The 20,226-nt window shown below is 41.8% G+C and overlaps 1 protein-coding gene and 2 long non-coding RNA genes across 5 annotated transcripts in view; 1 reads left to right on the forward strand and 2 right to left on the reverse strand.

Moving 5' to 3' along the window:
* LOC107226364 (cuticlin-4) overlaps positions 1-20,216 on the forward strand; it is a 33,493-nt gene extending 13,277 nt beyond the window's left edge. Inside the window, exons 4-9 of the mRNA XM_015667159.2 lie at positions 6,587-6,801; positions 17,144-17,311; positions 17,581-17,786; positions 17,874-18,036; positions 18,166-18,363; positions 18,516-20,216. Of these exons, the coding sequence (XP_015522645.1) occupies positions 6,587-6,801; positions 17,144-17,311; positions 17,581-17,786; positions 17,874-18,036; positions 18,166-18,363; positions 18,516-18,719 (1,154 nt within the window). The 3' untranslated portion in view covers positions 18,720-20,216. The remainder of the gene's footprint in view (positions 1-6,586; positions 6,802-17,143; positions 17,312-17,580; positions 17,787-17,873; positions 18,037-18,165; positions 18,364-18,515) is intronic.
* On the reverse strand, positions 3,962-13,186 carry LOC124294037. Of its 3 annotated transcripts, XR_006903929.1 has the most exons (5): positions 12,634-13,181; positions 12,288-12,531; positions 10,251-10,564; positions 4,968-5,259; positions 3,962-4,449 (listed from the first exon to the last, which is right to left on the reverse strand). It is a non-coding gene; the product is annotated as an uncharacterized LOC124294037 (long non-coding RNA). The 3 variants fall into 3 exon arrangements; XR_006903927.1 differs by lacking the exons at positions 3,962-4,449; positions 4,968-5,259 and adding an exon at positions 9,276-9,290 and having other exon boundaries at positions 9,496-10,564; positions 12,634-13,186; XR_006903928.1 differs by lacking the exons at positions 3,962-4,449; positions 4,968-5,259 and having other exon boundaries at positions 10,062-10,564; positions 12,634-13,013; positions 13,096-13,110.
* On the reverse strand, positions 14,216-17,226 carry LOC124294042. The gene is made up of 3 exons (XR_006903935.1): positions 17,111-17,226; positions 15,487-15,596; positions 14,216-14,560 (listed from the first exon to the last, which is right to left on the reverse strand). It is a non-coding gene; the product is annotated as an uncharacterized LOC124294042 (long non-coding RNA).
* Positions 20,217-20,226: the final 10 nt, after the last annotated feature.

Consider the following 20,226-nt stretch of genomic DNA (forward strand, 5'->3'; position numbering starts at 1 on the left):
CTGCTGTTACTATATTGGTCTTGTATGTGTGCTATTTTTTATTGCTCCAGACAAAAGGTCCGTTAGAAGTTATAGTTCCGATGTATTATATTATAAAATGAGAGCAATGAACGAAGCGGACGACGAGGCGTGATAAAGTGTAATTGGCCGGTGCGAAGTGTCGTATCGATCATCAAAGAGCCGGGATCCTGATCGTGAGAATCGCTAATTACCCGGCTCCTTGCCAATCTTGCTGACTGGACACTTTAATCGTGTGACTTTTAACATTATCTACTATATATAAACGTCCAAAGTTCGCCGTGCATGGTTAGACCGGAGTATATAACCATATACACGAGTATAATTACAGTTGATGAAATCACATCGTTATATCCGCCTGGTCATCTTCGCAAAAATAAAGAATAAGAACAGACTATGCTCAAACGCCAGCAAAAAAACACGTTCTCATCCTTTTCGTTACGGGTTTCTCGTCTACTTCGCCTATATTTTATGTGCAAAAAGCTTTGGATCTTTCAAACCAATTAATCCATTCTAATTATTCATCATTACCGCAAGTACAACTATTCGTTAAAAGCATGACAGCGGATGTGAGACCTCCAGAATGCGGCACAACGGAGCGGACATACGATTAGCGACTGAAAAAGAATACCGGCGATTTCGCCAATTATCGACCACTTGCAAGGGCGTAACATATATCTATTCAATTTGAGGACACCGATATTACGTGCTTGGCCGGTTTATTTTTTACATTACTTCCGCCAAACACTGCGGTGCTCTGAGCTCTCTGCTTCGGAAGGCAAACTCTACGGATAGGAGAATCCCGTTAGGATTTTTCTCGTCTCTCCGAATCAACAGAGTATAGTAGGTAGGTAGGTAGGTAGGTATAAGGTACTATAAAGAAACGGCAACCGGCTCTGGTATCAGGAGGCAGCGGTAAAATCTTCGGCCGCCCGCGGTTTATGCAATAATTATCCCCACTGAGAGGCTGTGGCTGAACGTTTCACGTTTCTTTTGCTTTCGGTGATTAATTTTTTTGTCGGATTGTTTTTTATCTTTATTTTCCGATATTCTTTGCAGTCGCGGAAAGACTTTATTCAGTAGGAATGTGGGGCTTCGCTTTTAGTAAATACCTGTAGTGTATAGTATAATAATAGATAGACGAACCGGACTGCCGCTGACCGCGTATAAAGTGAATCTGTGTATAATATACCTTATAGTCCGTAATATCACTGTGAATACTTATACCTATACAGGAATCGACGTATTTATAACGGATTTGGAAGACACGGTACGACACGTGTTAACCTACATTTCGTGATTAAACCGCCCGCAAGAATCGATTCTGTATTACAATTAAGTCTATAGGTGTAAAGCTGTAGTTCGCACGCGTTACGTGTGTATTCGCCGTATAAAACATTGGGCGTGATTTTGAAGGACTCTAATGGCTGATGACTTTTCAATCCATCTCCGCAATTTGTTTATTGTCGCGAGGGCTGTTCCCACTATAACCAATATAAAACTAAAACAATATATAATTAAATGAAGAATTGGATAAATATATCTACGACATAATTGCGTACAACTTGTACGTCGAATCACTGGATTTTTTTCTCCTAACATGTAAAATCATGATACTATCTGCCAGAAACCTGCAAATAAGTGCAGAAAGACAACGGAAATTAAATTTTACGATCGCGTTCAAGACGCGCATCGCTTCCGCAGGTGTATATGCCTACCTAAGAACCGAGGTACTAAAATATTCAATCCGTCCTCTTACTTCATACACGCAGTGGATACAATCGGCAGGGTATACGTACGATCGCTGCCTACAACCGGATGTCTGTCGAGTACCCGACTTCCGGATGTCGCATCCCGTGAAGACTACAGCCATCCAACCGATATAATTCGACGATTGCACCACGTTTATATCACGTATGTTTTTTTTTTTTTTTTTTAATGCATACCACGTTCTTGACTTCAAACTCAGGTACAATGTGCGCGATTACCGCTGACTTTTCAAAATTCCTCTTTTTCTTTTGAAATCCACCTTTTCTTCGTCCTCTCGGAGTAAAAATTCCAAGACAGGTTTACAGGCATCGAACGCGGTTCGATGTTCCTTTGTTCTCGCGCGGGGCGTCGTCTTCTTCTCGGTGGTGAGTCATCGCCCGAAGGGACCAGTAGACGGGACCAGACAGGCAAGTTGAAGAAGAAGAAACAAAAAGAGAAGAACGGAAAAAACAGAACTCTACAAGCCTCCGAATTGCAATACGCAGTTATTCCTTGACTAAGCGATTGCTTGTAAATTCACAAGCTGCTCCGTACTTTGCGCGGAAGTAAACGAAAAACTTCATTTGCGCTTGTGCAAGTCGATCTTGAGCTAAGGAAACAATAGATCGGAATTCTCAGAATGGATCGGTACGAACTTCCTTTTAAAATCTTTCCCCTATATAGCTTCTGCACTTTGTCACAATATTTTTGCAAAATATTGCAGGTTGACGATTAAGGGGGGAGCCTGCTTTAGAGGCTTCACAAAATCGATTTTTTCAAGGATTTTTTTGGGAAGGAAAGAAATATCCGATTGAACCGAAACTTTCAGGTTTTATTGTTATATATTTCAGCAGTCTTCTTAAATTTTTTCATTAAGATATATGTCATATTATGCCTGGTACAAGCATTTCACCGAGGCGTCTCGAGTGTGCATTTGTCGTGCGGCGGGAAAGGTGCAGGTCGCAATTGCCATCTGAAACAAAGAACCCAAAAAAATTTTTACTTCTCAATAGTATAGCTTCTAGTTAAACCAAAAAAATTCAACAAAAAGTGAAAAATTCAACAATTTTTCGCAAATTAAAAAAAAAAATTCACTTTAGATTGTTTAAAAAGTGGGTTAATCTTAACTTTCCTCAGGTTTTTTAGGTTCAACTAGAAGAGAATTTAATCCCGAGTACAATGCAATTTGTCTCGTTTCGATAGGACGTTTATTTTTTTCCCTATCTTTCCCGCCAATTAGGAAAAATCGTAAAAATGAAAAACCGAGAAATCGTGCGTCAAAGTTTTCGTATATAAAAAATCGTAATTTTCTTGAACTTACCGCATTAATATGCTAATCAGCGATTCCTGGTCCATAGAGTTGCCCTCCAGACTCTTCAAAAAACTGGTTCAAAACTTCAAAAAACTGGTTCAGACTCTTCAAAAAACTGGTTGAAAACTTCAAAAAACCGCTCGTATACCTGCTCGACGCTTGCTCACTATTTCTTCTGTAACTCCGAAAATATTTCGAATTTGCGTCTGAAATTTTAGGGACACATTCTTGGATAGTTTGGGAAGACATTTATGCAAAAAAAAAAAAAATAGATTTTTTGAAGCCTCTAAAGCAGGCTCCCCCCTCAAGCCGATCGTCCGATAAAACCAAGTTTGAGTAACGATCGATCAAGCCTTGTACATTATATCTCAAGTTCTGTGGCCGTTATGATGAGCATGCTGAGTGCGATCATGTGAATACTTGCCGTAAGACGACCGGAGGAATAAATTAAGTAAACGATTCGAAACGATGAGAGGAAACGAAAGAAAGAGCCACCATTTAATATATGCAAAAGCACATAAAATATAACTGCAAGCGATATACAGAAGCGTTAAGAAATTTTGTGTATTAAGTTAAATTCGTTGCGACTTTATATTCGATACTAATTCAGTTCTTGTATAGCAACAGTCCGCAATAGCTGGACGCACTGCAGCTTCGCTCATTACTTACAATATTTTCTAACTGCCGACCTCACTCTTACAGTCGAGGGAACGGAAACCGCAATCGTATACAAAATTGCATGCAGAAGAAATTCAATCAATGTATTTTGCGTACTACGTGCTTCCTAAAGTTCATACCCTCTATATACATCGTATCTTTAACCGTTACAATAACTCATTAGGAGAAACGGAAGTCGGTTTTTAAATTATCAGACGAGTATGATTATATGGAACTACCGTTTTATTACCACGTGATCCTGTACGTATCAGGTATACGTAACTTAACGACAGCATAATACGTATTATAATACATGGAATATTTCTATGGCGGAAAGTTCGCGGGATAAAGATGAAAAGAGGAAGAAGAAGGAAGCAAATTTCTTATCCCTTGCTTGCACAGTCATCGGTCATCGATCTTAAACTGCACCGACAATCCGCGCCTTAACGTCCCTCCGTTTCAACTCGGATTTCCTCGGGTGATGGGCGCAGTTTAGTCCGTGCGGTCAACGCTGCGGGGTTACTGACCTCTCCGCCTGCACACCTCGTCCCTTTCCATCTCTTCCTCTCTTCATCGCGAATCCTGCGGCTCTTCTCAGGTCCAGCTCTCCGCGTCTTCATTTTTTCCTTCAATTTCTCGTTCGGTGTTTATTAGAGCTTGGTTGGTTCAGCATCTACGTGTTCGACGCTGTGTGATATCCGCAACTTTTTACCCTGCAATCCATGACAATTTTACGTATTTATCATCGAACACAAGCGACCGCGACAGGATTACACATATATAGCTTTAAGCTTATGGCATCCCGCAGGGATGGATATACGTTCATATTCCCCGGTAGTGCAGGAAGCCTGTGCAATGAGGGGAATTAAGGGCCGTCTTCGGAGTCCATCCCGGTCGTCGTCGTCGTTGTTCTCGTCATCGTCGACGGTCTCGAAGTACAAACCGCAGGAGCAGGGTTATTATTCTAGCGGCATATTACACCGCGGGCATGTAGCGCCACGTGCAGCATCGTAGAACCATGACATCATGTATACGAGGTATGCTGCGCCAAGTCTAGCGAGGACAACGACGATTGGTCGCCGTGTCAACCGTTGTATTATATCTCGGTATAATGAGCTGCAAAAGTTCGACTGCGGAACGTCCAAAGCACGGGAGACGGAGGAGGAGGAGGAAGGTGGAAGAGGTCTTGGACTCCGTTGCACGTTGCAGGTATGAGCATACGTATCCTCACCTTGCCCACTACCTTGCATAACTGCTCGTCCTCCGCCCGCTCCACGGCTGTCGCTTGTTAGTTCGTCATGCGGTTCGATTATACGATTACGCGATTACGCGAGAGCTCAGGCCTAGCGGTCCGCCTTACAACTGCACCTCCTGGGTTTCGTCGCGCCCGAAGTAACTCGGTGATTAGCGTTGACGCTGTTACGGGATCCCTGGTAGCACTTTATACGGTTCCGTAGATGAAAAATTTCACAGTTCAGCCTGATACGCGTTTGTGATCGCAGAAATCCGTTTCTCCGAATCTTCTGCCAAAATTTATGAATTATTAAATTTCGAGTACAATGTGAATAATACACCAACGATTTACCGAGACTTCTGTTCACCTAGTACGCTTCCCCCTCATCCTTCTCTCTCTCTCTCTCTCTCTCTTTTTCTCATATATATACCTATATCTATTTTCGAGTTCGAGAATACATGCATCTGTAACGGGGAAATTACCAATTATGACGCTACAGGCCTTTCATCCGCCAGCGAAAGTTGTACGTGAGATGTTATACTACATCTTTGAATGGGTTTGAGAGTGTAAGAAAATACCTTTGCAGGTAATTGTAAGTGAAGGTATGTATGTACGTATGTAGGTACGCATATGTATGCGTACGTGGAATGAAATTTCTCTGATTGCAAGCGAGCGAGTGAGACGGTCAGTCAAGTTCAACACTATCTCATCATTGTCTTGGCGTCATGACACTTACCGCGAATCTCCGATGTAATTCAACCAACTTCACGCTTATACATTTATTTCTCGTATGACACTCCTTTTCAGTGATTGTGTGAAAATCCCTCAGAAATCGTAGCGGCGAGAAACAATGAACTTTTATTTTAGGACCTTTGACGATTTTGCACTCTACGGAACCCCGCAGGAACATGAAGCGAATGATAGCCAGCGATCTCGAATCGGGCAGAGCGATATTAACCAACGTGGTTCGTAATATTGTAGCAGCACGAGAAGCTGAGAAAAAGCTGCTGGGTCGTTTCTGAGGCGTGTAAATCATTTTTAACCGTATACACAGCAGGCACATTCGATCATTGGCCTGCAACAGTGAATATCGAGCACCGTTACACATTCTGCTCTGGGTAAAACTACGTAGTCGTTGGTCGGATTGGTCCAGTTTCCTCCAGACGTATCCCGAAAATAAATTCACAATCACGCGCGGTGAAACAAAAGTTGTCAGAAGATTTTGAAAAAATAGTAAAGATTGTGGAGTGCAAGTTGTTGGAAACAAACTAAAATATCTTTCTCTAACGGTTGGATGTATACCCGTACGCTGATTACTTGGATACATTCCTTAGAATTTTTCGGGGGTCATTACGACCGTAACAATCGCGATAGTTGAAGTTTGTTCCTGGCAAAGTTAAGCCGGTTTACGCGGTAATCCCAAAAAACTTAATCTTCGCGACACTGCGGATTGCAAATTTTTCCTTGGCACACATATACTTATACAGTCAGTCGACCTTTCACGCGTTCAAGGTGATTAACCCTTCTCCTCAGTCTCGATTTAATTATCAATTGGTTGCTCATGCCTTATATTATATTGAATATACTTTAATTTCAATATCTTCTTCTTCTTCCAGCAACCGTGGCGGTCGCAAGCACGGTGCAGATCGAATGCGCGAGCGAATCAATCATCGTGCATATTTCGACGGAGGGTAACTCCGCGTTTCACGGTCTCGTATATCCACGAGGCCTTTCGAAGAACAGCTCGTGCCTACAGGAATACAGGAGTCAGCCGGCCCCCATCACCTACACCCTGCCCCTTAGGTCGTGCAACACTATGCCGACCGAGCTGGTAAGCCTAATTATAACAAATTAATGGAAACTGGAAAATAACATTCGAAAATCGATCGAAACTACCTGCGAACAATATTTCTATGTGTCTGCAGCGAAGATACAGGGATCGACTTTCTCACTAATCAGTTCATTCTTCGATGCTTGTATCTTTGATTCTTTGAATTACCTATTAATTCAATTAAAATTCATGCTAATTTTTTCTTCGATATTCCCATTTGTCGGTAAAGTTCGGATCACCGAGGAATTACGTGCGTCGGATAAAAAATGCAAACGTGCAAAAAAATCTCACTCGCAGAAAGAGAGAGAATATAATCCGGTGTATACACATACACGAGCAAGGTATGCATAGGTACGGAGAACGGCGTGTAAGTGTACCCATACCAGAAGAGGGCCCGGTCACATAACGGTCCAGTTATGGAAGCGAGGAAGCCATCGCCATCGCCATCAGGTTCGCCGTTTGCACCACCGACGACGACATGGCAGCTGCCATGCCCGTGCATTCGCGTTGTAACAGACCGTTCTCTCCTCGTCGGTTTCGTGCCAATATATGAGGCAGATGTCGACTTTACTATTTCATAACCACGTTACACGGCTACTGAACGTATTGAACACTAAACTCTCCACGCCGGATGTCTGAGTCGCCGATGATGCATTACTCAGGAATCTACAAACCTCGGCATCGAAATTCGAATATTCCCTCAGCTTGGAATTGAGTAACACTCGTCTAGGAGTTACGACACGATGAACCTGCCTTGTTTATTACGCCTATACCTGTTTATTGCGTGAATCAATGGGAATTGGTAATAGTAAATTAACTTTGATAATTTGAAACCCACGCTGACGAGGATAGCCGCGTCCTCATCTTCTTACCGCATCTCCATATGCGTAGGCGCAACGCGTAAACTATACAGTACATTGCATGGGGTTTAAATTTAATCCCGTGTCGTTGCCACCATGCAATACTTATCTTACTCGTTGTAACAGGTACTAGAGTATGATAAAAATAAAATCCCGGATCGTAAGTGATGATCTCATTAGCGATATGGATCAAGCAGCATTCGTCAAGACACAATCACAGATGAACAGCAGAAAATTAAAAAACCACACTGATGAATTTCGTGAAACTTGCGCATGATGAACGCGATATTCCACGATTTATGTTGAATTGGGTTAGTTCGCGCATCGCGACTTCCTCGCTTCCGCCTCCACCTTGGCGCTCTGCTTAGACGTGGTCGCGGTCCGCTAAAGAAACCGTTTCATTATTCCACTCTTCCATTCCATTACATTCTCTTGACGACGCCGGCGGGGTTAGTCTTTCCATTCCGTAGTTGTCTCACGCGAAGTTGAGTAACGGCGTTTATGTCATTTGTATGCAACTATTTAAACCGCAACGAGTACCATCTAGGGTATAAAGTACCGACTGCGTACCTAGATACTTTGTGGTAGATCTGCGGCCCTCCATCGATTCGTCCCTCGGTCAGAATTTAATCACAATTACTTAGTAAAACTTATCCACGCTTAGATGTATGATCTACAAGTAGATCGAGAATCTGTAACTTGTATAACAGCACCCACATCAGCGTAGATGGCTCTAAGGTCCGACGGGTGAATTATTATATCGCGCGTACATGAAAATACCCACCACCTACGGTTCCATACTCGCTCTCGCCCGATGCGCCCACAGCTCAAGTTAAAAAACAAAATGAACAACAGAAGACACAGAAAACAGTCCTGAACACCGCATATATTACCGTGAAAGTCCTTCTCCCAGAGGTCAAAGACTTTTCGCGAGGTCGTTTTTGTGACTGTAATAATGTATCGATCGATCAATCTTCTTCCGCGTCACATTTTCGATTTTTGCACGCGGAGATTATACGGGATTTGATCTAACGAAGGATTACAGCGTAGAGAAAGAGATTATCTTGACTGACAACTTTGTAAAATACCACTACGCCCACGCGTTATTACTCAACCTTAAAATTCTACAGAAAAAAACCAGACACTTCATGAACCATTGTTCACTCTTTTTTTACACACGTTTGTTCTGGCAACAGGCCAATTGGCTTGATTATTGGTTATTGACAAGAACGATGTTTCGTGAACGAAGTAAATATTTAATCCAAAGAACAAAAAGAGGAGATCAAATATCGCAACTCTAAAGACAAGAGAACCTTTGATATTTCAAGGTACTCCTAATAGAATTCAAATGATCTTTCCTAATATTCTGGTATCTTATACTGGTATATACGAGCTGATTAACAATAAGTTTGATGAAAGCGTGTGTGTAATTATACATAAACAGTGTGGGTATGTATGTACGTTAATACTCGCCAAGTGCCATTTTACGCAATTGCGTAAGCTTACAAGCGCACACGTGTTCACGCGTACGTGTATAATAGTATTATCGTCTATTGTTTTCCTTCGTCGAAGTTGCATTATTCCCAGTTGAATCATCAACAGCCCCTCCTGATCTGTCTAGCGATGAAACTGCGACGAAGTGAGTATTATTTGTTACTAAGAAAAAAAATTGGTGAAATATTGTCGCAAAGAGGCTCTCATCATCGTCATTGTCATCATGCCCAAATGCCGGGTGAGGGAACCGGAGCTATGTGTTAAAATTTGGACGAATGAACGCTTGAAACTTTACAATCCGCAGCCTAGGATTAGTCATCGACGACGGGGAAAAGGATACTCGGCCCTGAGCCTTCGTCGTGGGCTGCGCAGCCGTAGCTGACAATGAGTTGGCAATCACCTGATCGGAGTCTTGACTCGGCCGAATTACAAAAGTAAAAGTTGCCGCCAGAGCCGATAAAAATACCATTTGGTGAACGCGTGAGAGTTACAAAGCTTTGTGATACCTAACGAGACAGAATAAATTCGCAATGTCGTATAAGCGAGAGGCGCTAAATTTTTGACAACTAAAAAATTCTCCTGGTCGTCTCTCTCCGTAAATGGCGCGTGGTGTTGGAGTCGTGTGGTGAAAACTACCCACGCTGAAACTCGTTTGACTTCTCTCCTTAAAGCGTATCTCGGATGTGTGCATGTACAATCCTGCCGATAGTGGCTCTACGGTTGCGTCGGCGAGCGAAACCCGCACCGCAACACGCTAAACCTACGACTCTCCTGCGATTCGCCAAGGTCGCTCGAAGGACCGCGACCAGACCGCGGACCGGATACCTGGAGAACGCTGAGAATCGATTCATCGGCTATTTCGAGCTATGCTTTCGCGCGATGCTTGCGATCATACTTGTGCGCTCATACTGAGAAATTCATTTTTCTCGCTCATCCCAGCTCAAGAATTTACTTTTAATGATTATTATTTACACGTTAAACCTATAGGCATATTAATGCCATAGAGGTCGAGGATTCGTACATCGAAATTGTTTTCGAAGTCTGGCAAATACGGCGACGAAAAACATTACCAAGAATTCATTAATTCTTGCTAACCTTCGACGTTCCGACTACTTTTGTCTTCTTTTTCGTTTTAACGATTCGGTCCCCCACGTAAACCGTATTTGTTTTCTCAGCTCTCGTGGGATGGCTTCGAAGCCGAACCTGCAAGTGACTTGACCAAAGTGAAAGTGAAATTTCGGAACGACGTCTCTTCGTAGGCACAGGACGAGGTGGCATAGCGAGGGGCATCTTTGTCCGGCGGTTCTTGACTCTCTGTCCGACTAACTCTCCTTTGTAGGCTCATCGTCAGCAAGTCCGTCCGTAGCTCGCTCGCTCACTCGCTCGAGAGAGTTTCTTCCCAAATATATCTACGGCACACAGAAAACGATAATTAATATGCATACATGGATACCTATACTCGGTTAAACTTACAGGTATATAGCGAGAAAGTTACGAAATTGTGTGGACAGATTATGGGAATTTACATCAAAATATTTTGTATTGATGATTCTATATAAAAACAAAACAAGTATCCCATGAGCGTGAAATACGGAATAGGATGAAATTGCGGACCGGAAAAATCCCCGAGTAGATGATGTTTGTCCGTGCGGTCAAGTTACAGACTGAAATCTTGTTAAAAAACATCAGATCCCCGTTACTTGCGGTATGCTTTCACACGCGCTTTCTCAATTGCATACAAAAATCATCGACTGATTCCTTTCCTTTTTCAACGGCATGCAATATATCCGACGCTTGTAAACTCGTAATACAGTATATAAAATTTTAAGATTTTCGTTAAAAAATTATATCTCGTATTAGGTGTAACCGCGAGAAGAGAATACGAGGAAGTACTTGTATCCTATCCTCTTCGCGATACGTTTAGACATAAGAGGTACATCATTCGGCGGTATGGGTGTAATATGTCCGTACTCACTGACTATCACCTATCAGCTTCTTCCCGAAATTTTTAAGCAATTCTGCAGTTGCTATGGTCATTTGACCTTTGCATGGGTTTAACAACCCGATAAAAAGATTCATTTCGTTCTGCGGGTAGGTGTTTTCCTACAGTGAAGTGGAACGAAAGACCGTACGTACGCTATTATACATACAGGCATAAGTGCGCACATGAATAGGCGTATAATATATGTTAAGATGCGTATGCGCAGTGTTCCGTAAGTTACCATAGGCAAAATAGGACGCTTTACGCCCCGCAGCGCGGAATATGTTAGTATGTACAGCACAAACGTTCTGCAGCTCAATACTCCCGTATTTCGCGAATCGTCGGCCAACTCTGCATGCGGGCGAATGCAAAGTCAGATCGCGAAGGTCAGGCCTGAGGTTCATCCGCGATAACATGAATTTTATTTCGTTTCCTCGTTCACGGATTCTACTGTTCAAATTACGGCAGCCCATGTGTTTTCTGTAAAACAAAAAGGCGATTTACTGCCGTCAATACATACCACCACCACAGATGGAAATGATCTGTGGGAAACATCCCGATTCTTTGGTAAATCGCCCTATCAGCCCCTGGACGCTCAGCACAGCCGTTTTCCAATGCGTGCGATCTTTAAGGCTCATAATTTACCGTGCGAGAAGCAAATCGAGCTACGTAAACGAGTAAATTGACGGTCAGTACCGTGACTCTACCACAGTTAAGTAGTAGATTCGCAAGTTTAGTCGATATAATAACAGCCGTGGAAACTGGATGCGACCTTTTTTCGTTTTAAAGATGCAGTTTAAACCGCGACTAACGATCATTATGTTTGACCTGCTATACCTAATAAATCAAAAACACTTCCAATGCATTCACAACCTGCGATCAGAATTTAAGAAAAAGACAAGAGTCCGTTAGACGTTACAGCCAAGTTCAATATCGCAGTGAGTTACACTCAAATCAGATCTGCATAAAGTTTTGAATACCGACGAGATGACAGCGAATAAGAACTAAGTTATTACAATCTTCACGGCGCGGCAGTTATGATCGTCGTTTCACGGTTAATGTACAACACAAAAGTGATGCGTGTACATGTGTATAACGTTGAAGATACTTCCAACCAGTTCTGCCTTAGTGTTCGCAATATTTGCACCTACGTCCGTGGCACAGGCAGCGGGAGTACAGGAGGGATGTTCTTCGACGCGAACCTGCAGTAGGACCGGTCCCTCGAGAATCTCGCCACCTTTGTCTCCCCCTACATGGCTCCTTATTATTTTCTTCCCTCTTTCTCGTCGACTCCACAATAAGGCCAATAAAGGGACCGACGGCGACGTGACGCGTTCCTCGGTGACGTCAGCGTGTGTGGCGAATCGTTCGTCGTAGAAGGTACAGCTGCTCTTTCTGTGGGACATAATCACCGTTAAATAACCATAAGATATACTCGGATAATGGTGAATTAGTTAAAGAAGGGCGGGGAAAATTACAACTATACAGAATACGGACCTCGTCCTCAAGGATACAACCGAGCCCGGATTCTGGAGGATATACAGGGTCGGACAAATGTAACAGCCGTGTATAACACGCGTAGTAAGGAATTGAGGAGTAGGTACATCGGCAGTCTACTCGTCCCCACATAAACATCCTTTAAACTTGCGGCGTCAAGGTCGCATTCCTCCTCAATCCTAGAGTGCCTGGGACCTGCGAGACACTGTCACAAGCCCGGTCTTCCGAACCGGCTCAACGACTGTTTGTCGCCTGCTCCGCGTAATCTTCGCAAACGAGTCTCGCACCGGCCAGGGGGAAAATCCTTCTCCGTTTGCGGTATAACATAAGAAGTCGTAGGCGTATATTTAACGGCTGGGATGCCAGATTATCTTCTGGATCTACGCGATTCCATATATTGCTGATGGTTTACGTTACATTATTATATACGTACATGAAGATCGCATATCAAGCGCGTCATACCTAATCGCTTATACGTGTTACATAAGCTGAGATTGTCCTTCAGGAAGTACCTGACACGTAACATTTGCACGAGTACGATAAATATTAACTATGCGGTTTCCGAGTCAAGTACGTCGGGATTTGTCGTATATAAAGAACTCCGAAGATAGACGCGCGTCATCGCTATACCTCTATACATACGTACGTTATAGGTAAAAATTTATTTTTGTCATCTTCTTTTTCGACTCTAGATAAGATCATGCAACAGCAGCAGCACGGCAGCGGTTACAGCAACGTTTTACCGAGGCCTCAAGGTCTTTCCTCGAATGTCGAGTTTCACTAATCATTGGTTGGAGAATGAATGTTGGATGTTGTTGTTAAAAACAGGCATAGTTAAACGGTACGCGCAGTTACGTACATCTTCGATTGTATAAAACGTATCCGCCTGTATGTGTGCACATAATACATGATGTCTCGCTTCCATAGGCACGGGACTGTCAAGCCGCGCCATTAGAACTTTTCTTAATTCTTTTATTTATTTTTTATTCCTCGTCTACCTATGACGAACGATAATTAACGTTACGTCGATGCGGATGTATAATATCATCTTCGTGATGTCTCTAACGGGAACGAGGCTGTGCAATTTGTCCGTGTCCGGCTGCTGCTGCTCCAGCTGTTTGGACATAGTCATCTCCGTATAGCTATGATATATATTTATTACAGTATGCATAATCCCGATGAAATTCAAGAGAGGTATAAGTAGAAACCAACATGTTTTCGATAAAATACCTCTGTAGAATAAATCAATCAACAGGACTGTCGGGTTTTTCCATATTCAAAAATGATGTTATTTTTACTCTTCTTTCATTTGACAATTGAAAAAACTTCTCGACGGGATCTCGAGTGACTGAAGGAGAGAAAGAAGAGGCGGAGGAAAAAGCGTGGGTTTAGAAATACGTGGGAGATGTAGAGGAAATTGGCTTCTCGCCGGCCCATAAGATCGGGAATCACGTAATGCTTGCTGAATATCTTGATCGTATAATTCGTTTTAAATACACACACACACACACGTGCACACACCTACGTGTGCATATCTTTGACAGTGTGCGCTGCATCCGAAGAGTTTTGTGAGGGGTATAAAATCACTTATCGTTAGTGCCGAAGAAGCGGAAACGCGATCTGCGGCCGCATACGATGCAAAGTAAATCTATCCGTACGTACTTGCCCGTAGGTGTGTATTATACCGGTCCGTACTGTACGATATACTTACCACCCTGTAACGTGGGTGTTGATACGATATACAGTATGTATGTATGTGTGCAGGACTGGATATAGGTACAGCTCCAAGTATGCAGCCGCACGGACGAGAATCCTATCCTTAGCCGTCGAGTACCTCGGGCGATGCACTCGCGATTGCAAATATCCTTGCTGAGGACGGTCTGGTGGAGGCTCCTGCTGCATGGGCGAAGGTCGTTGCCAGGAACACCTATATATATAACATACAGCTTATTATTTCCCCGTATACTGGTCGAGGCGGATGGTTTTTTTAGCTAACGCGGGATGCGGACGCCTACTCACCATGATCGCCTTCTAAGAATCTTTACGGGGGAAAAAGCGTTGCTTGTTCTTGGTAGAAAGGTACCCGCAGATTATTGCGCGATTTCACCTTAATCGCGAGGGGGCGGAAAAACGCCGTTCAAATGACGCGATTTCTGATTCTCATATGATGATCGAAGTGCACTGAACGAAATTTATCGTCCGGAATGGCAGTGCAAAACTTTCTCGGAGAAATGATTGAAAATAATACTTATTTTTTATGATATGAAAGTAAATTTCGTACAAGAAACTATGTTAATGAGTTACAGTAATAATATTAATAATAATGGATGTGAAAACAACAGCAGCAACAAATATGCAATAGAAAGAGAAATTGCTAATTAATATACAACTTCATCAAACCGACCACATAACAATAGAATCAAAAAAAAAAAAGGAAACAGAGTCCTTGTATGAAATATCTCTGGATATACAACCTTCCGTTTTTAGAAGGGACTATTCGTGTGGTCGTTATCGCAAGCATTTGACACTATAGATGTACCTCAGATATTCGCATAAGATAATATTTGTATATGCTAATTTCTGGAGCCATAAATATCGAATACCCACACACTTTCAAGTCCTAATTTACAAGAGAACGATTAACGGGCCTGGGTCCTTGACGGATTGTGCCGTTTAACTCGAATCATACGTAGGAGGTACAAGATATATTTTTTAACAATATTATGCGAAGAAAAAAAAAAAGAAACCGAAAGTTTTCGCGAAAGTTGCACGGGTGACTGCGAAATTACATTGAAATTGGAAGGCCTTGCTATGTGCAAACAGATAAAAAAGGCAACGAAATCGTATGTTTACCGAAATTTGAGGCCGGGACTGGAGAATCGGAGAGCTGTTATTTGTTGATGGTGGTCCGGAGAGGCCGGATCCCAACCTCTGAGCTGCCTCGACTGACCGGACATCGAACCCTGCAAGAAATGCAACAACAGATATAACCGAGATATACATATACCAGTGCATACCTGCGTAATGCATATGGACATAGATGTAATGTGCCGGCAGGACCGTGAGCCGGTAATTGATCCTTGTTTCACATCCCGTTTATCGTCTACCGAAGACCCTGCAAACGCCCGTTTTTTCGCGAAGTAAGGGGGCTAAAGTTTGGAAGCATATTGAAGTTAGTAACGTTATCGTAACCATTCATGGTGAGGAAAAACCGTTACTTCGCGATTTTTGAATTGCCTGAAATTCAGTAAACCGTAATAAAACAAAACACACTCATATTTCGAAATCTTAGTGCCATATAAATCATTGTCAAATTAAGAAAATAGTGATGTTTCGTTACGATAATGTTACTAACTTTCCAAGTATGTAGTTTGGAAGCTTGTGCGGGCATTTACAAATTGAAATTTATCAACGTTGGCGAATACGTCGGATTTACCTCGTTTGGCAAAGCTAACTCGGAATGATTTTTTCCTTAATAAGGCGTGCCAGAGCAGGACAGAGTCCGTACGAAAATCAGGCGCGTGCTAACGTACATACGTGTTTGAATGTGTCATTTGTGTTACACACACATATTGAAATCTTAGCGAGCGCGTTTATACGACTCCTCACGGGAACGTGACCGCGTTTCGAATGAAGCCTTAATCGATGCAGAGAAGACAGTCGCGAGGAGATAGCCGTACAATTCCGCTCAACAGTCATGCAAAAATGTGTTGGATTCTCTTGAAAAAAACAACGCAAAAAAGAGAATATGTGTCAATTAGATTCGCAGGTGGCATTCCTCGGTGCCCCGGGACCAGACGAAGAACCGCCGACACAATACGAGAAGAGGGAATAGAGTCGAGAAAATAAATACCGTACAGAGTTTACCGACATGCAGAGTTAACGTCGCATCCATACATACGAGTACACATACATGCACACGTAACAGCTGTTTATACTGTTACGATATGAATGAATAGCCGCGATGGCTTACAATTAGGGCATTCCTTACTCAATGCTGTACGAAAAAGCCTTGTAACGCGTTACGCAACCCGCGGAGAACAAGTATACTATATACTCTTCAATTCACCAATTGTCTCTCTTTTTTCCCTACATATGTACTCTAAACACTGTGCTGCGGATATTAGGTAGTCAGAGTAGCAATTATCTGTAATGCCTAATTAGCACTGTGACCGTATTCCGTCCATTTATCTCGGAATTTTTCATTATCCTATGATACAAGTAGTTGAAGGTGCAACGACATAAGAAACTAGCCCACTTTTAATTAAACCTTGCTCAGTCTAATACTGACCTGGGCGATGTTTCGGCGAGTCTAATTTCCGATTTCTAATGATACTGCGATGTCTACGTCATCACGATTTTGGATATTGCAAGAAAAAAACAATTATTGACTACAATTACGTCATTCGGTCGTTCCGAACGCGACCAAATTTCAATCGTGTTCATATTTGTTTTCGACATTTTCGAATCACCTCACCTAATGATATTCAAATATATTTGGCTTTTTCAGGATGACGGTGGAATCGAATACTTCAACACAATAGTCGTCCAGCCTCACCTCAAATTAGTCACAAATCAGGGGAGAGGTTTTCACGTGAGATGCCGCTATCAAACTAGGGATAAAATTGTTACAAATGACAACACGCACGTCGCGATGTTACAGTCGCTTCCGCTTCAGGTAATTCAACGCCAACCAACGGTACACTACCTTGGGAGGTGTACATACATAGCAATTTTAATTTAAGAGACGCTACACTTTTAGACCATAATACAGTCTTCCTGTAATTTTTTTGGCTTACACCGTAAAGAGTTTTGGGAAGAACGTAAATATATTTTCGATGGAATATATTTAACAATTAAAATCCGTTAAGTATTAAAGAATAAATAACAATCATGGCCTACAATACCAGCATATTAAAAATACTTGTTATTCACCACCATCTTTAGGCAACTGCACCGATGCCTGGCTGCACAATGAAAATTTTCAGCGGAGATCCGACGCAGCACCAAGTCGCAGAGAATGTGAAGATCGGAGACCCGTTGACTCTGGTTATCAGCATTGACACCCAGGAGATGTACGGCTTGAGGATATCAGATTGCCTCGTCCGGGATGGCTTTGGCTGGGGTGAACAGCGGCTGATAAATGACGAAGGGTACGGGGCAGTAAATTGTGTGGCATACTGTACTATATGAACAGATAGTTAAACTGTGTTCTAAAATTTCTCTTATTCACCTTCTAGCTGTCCAGTGGATAAGGAAATAATGGATCAATTCACCTACAGCGAGGACAAAACTAAGGCACAGGTAAACTTCCAGGCTCACAAATTTCCATACATAGCCAGTGTCTATTACCAGTGCAACGTTCAGCTCTGCGTTAAATTAGGAAGCGGATGTGAGAATACGGTAAATATGATAATTGTTTTCTCAACTGAAATAATATTGAAATTACGTGCATTATTGAGGTTTATTAATTATGTCACGTCGATAGTTTTCAAACATTGGAATATGAAGTTCTCACATCTTTTTCAATAGCCACCGTCGTGCAACAGCAAAGGAAGACGGCGCAGGGATTTGCCAAGCAATAAGTCGAAGGGTGATACTAATACGGCGGAAGGCTTACCTGAAGGTGAAACACCGGCTACGATCGAAGTCTTTAGTGGACTTTATGTGAACGAAGCTTCAGACACCACTTCAAAGTCGGATTACTTCAATGAAGTCTCTAAAGAAAGGGTATAAGACATTTACATGAGTATTCGATAATGTACTCAATTATTACAGAGTACATTATCAAAGCAAAAGAGTAGATTGCTATATTTCTTTACCTGAAAAGTTTTTATTCTCTGCTGTAATCTACACGTCGAATAATTATTTCCTCCTTACAGACTATAGATGATCCGAACAGCATATGCATATCGCAGAGGAGCTTCGCAATTGGGATAGCAATAGCTGGATTGATCCTGATGTTGGCCGTGGTTGCTGCGATTCTGGTTCTCTTAGCAAGGCGGCGGCACAAGAGTATTTCAACAACAGGATCATCGATCTATAGCGGCCCTTACACAAACACTGCCTACAGTCATAGCAGTTAAGCTGTTGTAGTTTTACGGGATGTTACTCATATCGAATAGGCAGTATTTTTGGTTTGTTTTGAATACTATGTCTTTGGGGGCGAAATCAAAGTTCAAAAAGTTACTATATGTACATATAGCAATGGATTTAAGAAAGACAATCTCAACGTTTGCTGAACTTCTTATTTTCCGGCAGTACTTTGAAATGTGAGGCTACCAAATCTTGGTGCCTCGATGCTCCATCTTGTCAAAGTATATTATATAAAAATAATAGATGGAACAGTTGAATAATTTGGACTGGTACTTCGGCTACAGTGCTTGTTCAATATTATCATCAATACAAGAACGTATAAGTGGGAAATGAAATTAATTTTAATATGTGGGCTAAGAATAAGTATCCATTGTTCGTCTCTAGATATCCATGCGTCGTATACTAGTCCGATATACACGCTCCTAATCCAACAATTAACTTTTCAAGGTACTAAAACTGCACTCACACGGATGAACACAAACAAAACATAAACATTCCTCCCGTATTAGCCGTCCATTAAAAAGTAATATTTATAATTTATAGCAATTAGTACGATAATTATATACGAGTAATTCACCTGCTGGCTTATCTGGCAAGAGTCAACTATTTCCTAGATTGTTTACAAAGCTCGTGACTAAATCAAACTTTTCAATGATAAGGCCATCAATATTCCTTGTTGGTTGCATTTTTGCACTTTTTGTTTCCTTAATATTACGATACGTTTGTTTATCGTACAGCTATATTATGTGATTGATAAAAACACACAGTTTCTAGAGGTAGCTACGAGAGACGGTCATTATTTGTTGCAGGAAATACAGTGTAAAGATTTTTTAATAATTCAAGTTGTTAGCTGAAAGCAAGGATATCGCATTTTTATCCTCGTGTTATTAAATTTGTATCAACCACCGGTGTCTCGCAATCACCTCTTACCGTCAACTATATATACTATATAAAATCTGTTATGAACAGAAAACGACAATCAGCTGCTACTTAGTCTTAACTCAGAGTATATTTACTTAGAGTATAATCCAATAACGCTTATTCATTTAATATTAACTAGGTAAATAAAATCAAGGTGCTGCCCTTGTGTTACTGCTCTTGTAATGGATCTAAGGATTTTCAATGGCCAATTACTCGACTAGTTGTAAGTCGATAATGATCCTACATATTGAAAGCTGCATAACGCAAGAGTGTTAACATTAATCCAGCTAAAACAAAGCTAGGCTTATAAAATATCTATAACTAAATTAAAATTAGGGAAAAAAATCGCTGTGCATGAAAGCAGTCGAATAACTGGGTCTAATTCGGTGGTGGGTATATGATTAAAACATCGAAGCAAAAATTGAAAACGATAAAAAAAAAAATTAAAAAACCATGAGCGTAATAGATCATGAAAATCGCTGGAATGCTTATACGATGTTCCGATTCAAAAAACGAATGCTAGATAAGAATTGCACAAACGTTTATACTACGAAGAAAAGTTTCCGGCCAATATAT

The sequence above is a fragment of the Neodiprion lecontei genome, chromosome 4 (assembly GCF_021901455.1).
Source record: "Neodiprion lecontei isolate iyNeoLeco1 chromosome 4, iyNeoLeco1.1, whole genome shotgun sequence".
Lineage (NCBI taxonomy): Eukaryota > Metazoa > Arthropoda > Insecta > Hymenoptera > Diprionidae > Neodiprion > Neodiprion lecontei.